Consider the following 3,836-nt stretch of genomic DNA (forward strand, 5'->3'; position numbering starts at 1 on the left):
ACTGGCTGCGTGGCCTGAGCTTTAGCTTGGTTCTGTATTGTTATTTTATCATTAATGTTACATGTCTGGATGTCAAACGTTGGACGAGCTGGCTTGAACCTTGAATTTCCCCTCGGGGATGAATAAAGTATCTTTAATTTGATTTGATTTGATTTGAAGCTGATGATGTTTGTGTCTCTGGTGACACTGTTCCGTCTGCAGTTAGTGCAAAATGCTGCAAACAAGAGCACACCAGGGTGGTATCAGTCTCACATTCCTTCACTTTAAAGTTCTGTGTGCTGTTTTTTAAAGTCCTACATAAACAGAAATGGATTATAATATTAATTATAATTATATATTTACAAATGGTTTTATTTTTACACCAGTGTTGAGCTCGCATAGACTATTTGTGAGTATTTGATGGAATTAAAATGTTTCTGGATTTGGACGTATTGATTACTGATGTAGTGAACTGTACTGACTGGTGTAATACTGGTAATAGTTGGTATATATACTATAAACAAGACCTTTCTTTGCATTTTCTCAATTCCTTTGTAATTTTCTGTCTTTTCAGTGAATACTTTATCATTGAAAATGTTATTTAATTTCCAGTAATCAGGAGAAGATAAAAGTTAAAGGTTTATAGTTAGATATGAGTTTAGGATGGGAAGAGATGATGATAAGCCCTTTTTTTTTTACCCTTCCTGCACATTTTAACATGTTTCTTTTATTGATCTTTTTATCTATTTCATATCGATCTTTTGTTTCTATCTATTTTATGTCTGTAAGTGCAGATCACAATAAAAAACAAAAAAACATTCCATAACTTTTTAGTCTGTTTATTGATAATGACATAAATTTATAATTAGTAAGTAAAGAAAGTTCTATTTTAGTTTTTCCCACTTAAATGATGATAAATCGGTTCTGGACTTGTGGGATAAATTATGACTGTGCCGTGTAAACTGGGTTAAACATGGAGTTTTAATCCTCCAGATTGCAACAGTTTGAGTCCAGACAGAAGTTTTTAATGTTCCATAAATACCTTTCTGTAGTCTTTATGGATAGCGGTCTTTCTTGGTACCTGAAATGGAGTTCTGGTCACCATCGGAAATTATTTTGGCTTCTATAAAAGTGTTTAACGAACCAAAAATGTCCTCTTCAAATTTCATCATTGTCAATAAATATTTCCCGAAAAAAAATACAGTGCTGGCCCTGAGATGGACTGGAGACCTGTTTAGGTGTACTCATGTCTCGCCTGCTGGGATAGGCTCCAGCTTTATTTATTTATTCATTCATTCATTCTTTTTTTTTTTATTAATTAATTTATTTTTTGCTGGTAACAAGTTGAACAAACACTGAACTATCTCAACAGACATAGAAGAAGAACTACACTGTTGCGTTTAGGGAGAATCGGTAACATAGAGTTTCATACAACTTGACAGGAAACAAACATGATAAACACCGACTTATTGATTTCAAATCGTTTCTCTCTTAAATATACATCTGAAGAATCTTTTACATCTTTTGTTTGTGGCACTTTTCGGAATAACTTGATCAAATCGTGTTCAGTGGTGACATGATGGAATTTGGAGCTTAAAGGTTCTCTTTCCCATGACCATGAACGCAGCACAGAGCTGCACGTCCCAGTGGAAAAGAGACATTGTGGAAACTGGAGCAGCTGGATTTACTGGGCCATGACCAGACCAGAACCGGAATGGAAGAGCAGAACCAGGACTTGAACCCGTCCACCAGAACCATCCTCTGGTTCCACCGATCTACAGGTCAGTGTGGAGGAAACTCACGACGAGGCTCGTGCTCAGAGTCTCTCCCACGTGTTTAGTTTTTCCTCAAACTGGGAAAATAAAGACTCTGTTTGGTTTTCGTGTTTTTCCAGGTTAAAAACATGAAATAAGCTACGTTCCTTCCGTTTTAAGGAAGGTTTTTGTGAATAAATCCAACAACTTTTCCAGACGTTGGACGGAGGCTATGGAAGGCGAAAGGGGTCATAATTAAGCGGACTTGACGCAGTTTCTAAAATTCGTTTTCTTTGCTCAGATGTATTAAAAAAAAAACACACGTGACGTGAAAAATAACGTTATTTCCATCGTAAATATGAGGTATTGTTCAGAATTGATAAAGTTTTAGAATAAAAATGTAGCATATTAAATATATGGCTAAATCCAAGATGGCTACTAGCACTGTCCTTTGTCGGCTTGTTAGTGTGTTTTTACTTCACATCTGTTTGATTGTTTTAAACTAAATAAGTAAAAAAGGAAGGCTTAGTCCTGGATCCTGCTGAAGGGGAGCTTTTCCCGCCTCTTTTCAGACTTTGGAACAGCTGGCCCACCACTGGCAACAGTTGGACCTCTGTTAATTTCGATCGGGTCTTCCACCAGCTTCAGTGTGAATTTCTGCTGGCTTCAGCCTGGATCTCCGCTAGCTCTGCCTGGACCACGCTAGTTTAAGCCTGAACCTCCATTTTCTCCAGTCTAACTCTCTGCTTGCTTCAGCCTGACCTTTCACCTCCTGCAGCAGCCTAAATGATATAAACATTTGCATTGTCCTTTGTTTTTTTTTGGTTTATTTCTGAACCATTTTTTCCACAGTGTTGGTGGATAAGATAAGATGATAGATAAACTAGCATTTCATTAGTTTTATGTGTTCTGAGGGTCAGGACATAATCAGGAAAAGAGCTTTTAGCTTTGCTGCTAATTCTGCGTGGAAAACCTTTTTTTTTGTCCAGCATTTAAGCAGGCAAAATGGATTTTCTGGATGCTGTATTCTGCTGGCAAATTTACTTTGTCAAGGGAAGCATCATAGATATTATGCTCCCCTTGATATTCTGGGTTTTTTTTTAATTTTATTTTTCTATTTATTTTGCACAATTGTTTGTATTACAAAGTTTGTACTGCTGGATCGGACCGAAGAGGACAGAAAAGGGACAAAAAGAGAATAGAAAAGAAGAGAGAGACTGAAAACACCTCGAGAGAAAAGGAGGAAGAAAAAAGAAAGAATGAGAAAGAGAACAACCTACATACATTTGCATGTACATAAGCACACATACACACCCACTTTATATATATATATATATATATATATATATATATATATATATATATATATATATATATATATATATATATATATATATATATATATATATATATATATATATATATATATATATATATATACACACATCCATACACCTATACACACTGGAGTCATGTTCCCCCTGCGGGAGGACGAAACCATCAACTATCAGGAAAACCCAGAACAAACAAGCTAAATTAGACACACAGGAAGAAAACCAGCCGTTGTTAGTAAATGAACCTGCAGGCGACTCAGTGACTGTGTCACATGCAGAACATGCAGAGTGGAACGTGTTCAGAGAAGAGAGATCATGCCAATGTGGCCCCGCCCACACGCAGGTAAGAGGAAGGCCCAGAGAACCCCGAGGCTCGAGCAGCTGGCAGCCGTCCCCAAGCACAGACCCCAACCACCCCGCTCCGGCGCCAGCCATGCATCCACCCAGGAGGTGGTAGAGGGGGGGCCGCAGCAGAGCCCCCCACGACAGGGGGAACGGGCCCCAGCAGGCTCGGACCGGCAAAGCCCAGATCTGCTGGGCACCGGCCACTGAGGGCAGACAGAGTGCAGGCCCCAGGACCCCAAGGGCCCAAAGGCAACCCCCCCACCCCCGCAGGCAGAAGGTACAGCCCACGCCGATGGCGAGCCAGGACACCCAGACCACCACTGAGCGACAGCAAGGCCGCAACTCAGTGCACCGGCCGCGCTCTCCTGGCACCAAGATCCTCTCACCCCTCCAACACACACACACACCTCTCACCTTCCATTTG

The 3,836-nt window shown here is 39.9% G+C and overlaps 1 protein-coding gene across 1 annotated transcript in view; it reads left to right on the top strand.

Moving 5' to 3' along the window:
• LOC306769329 (Fc receptor-like protein 3) overlaps positions 1–3,619 on the top strand; it is a gene marked incomplete at both ends in the record, with an annotated part of 12,228 nt that extends 8,609 nt beyond the window's left edge. Inside the window, one exon of the mRNA XM_079257895.1 lies at positions 3,411–3,619. Within this exon, the coding sequence (XP_079114021.1) occupies positions 3,411–3,619 (209 nt within the window). The remainder of the gene's footprint in view (positions 1–3,410) is intronic.
• Positions 3,620–3,836: the final 217 nt, after the last annotated feature.

Source organism: Telmatherina bonti, assembly GCF_933228915.1.
Source record: "Telmatherina bonti genome assembly, chromosome: 18".
Taxonomy (NCBI): Eukaryota; Metazoa; Chordata; class Actinopteri; order Atheriniformes; family Telmatherinidae; genus Telmatherina; species Telmatherina bonti.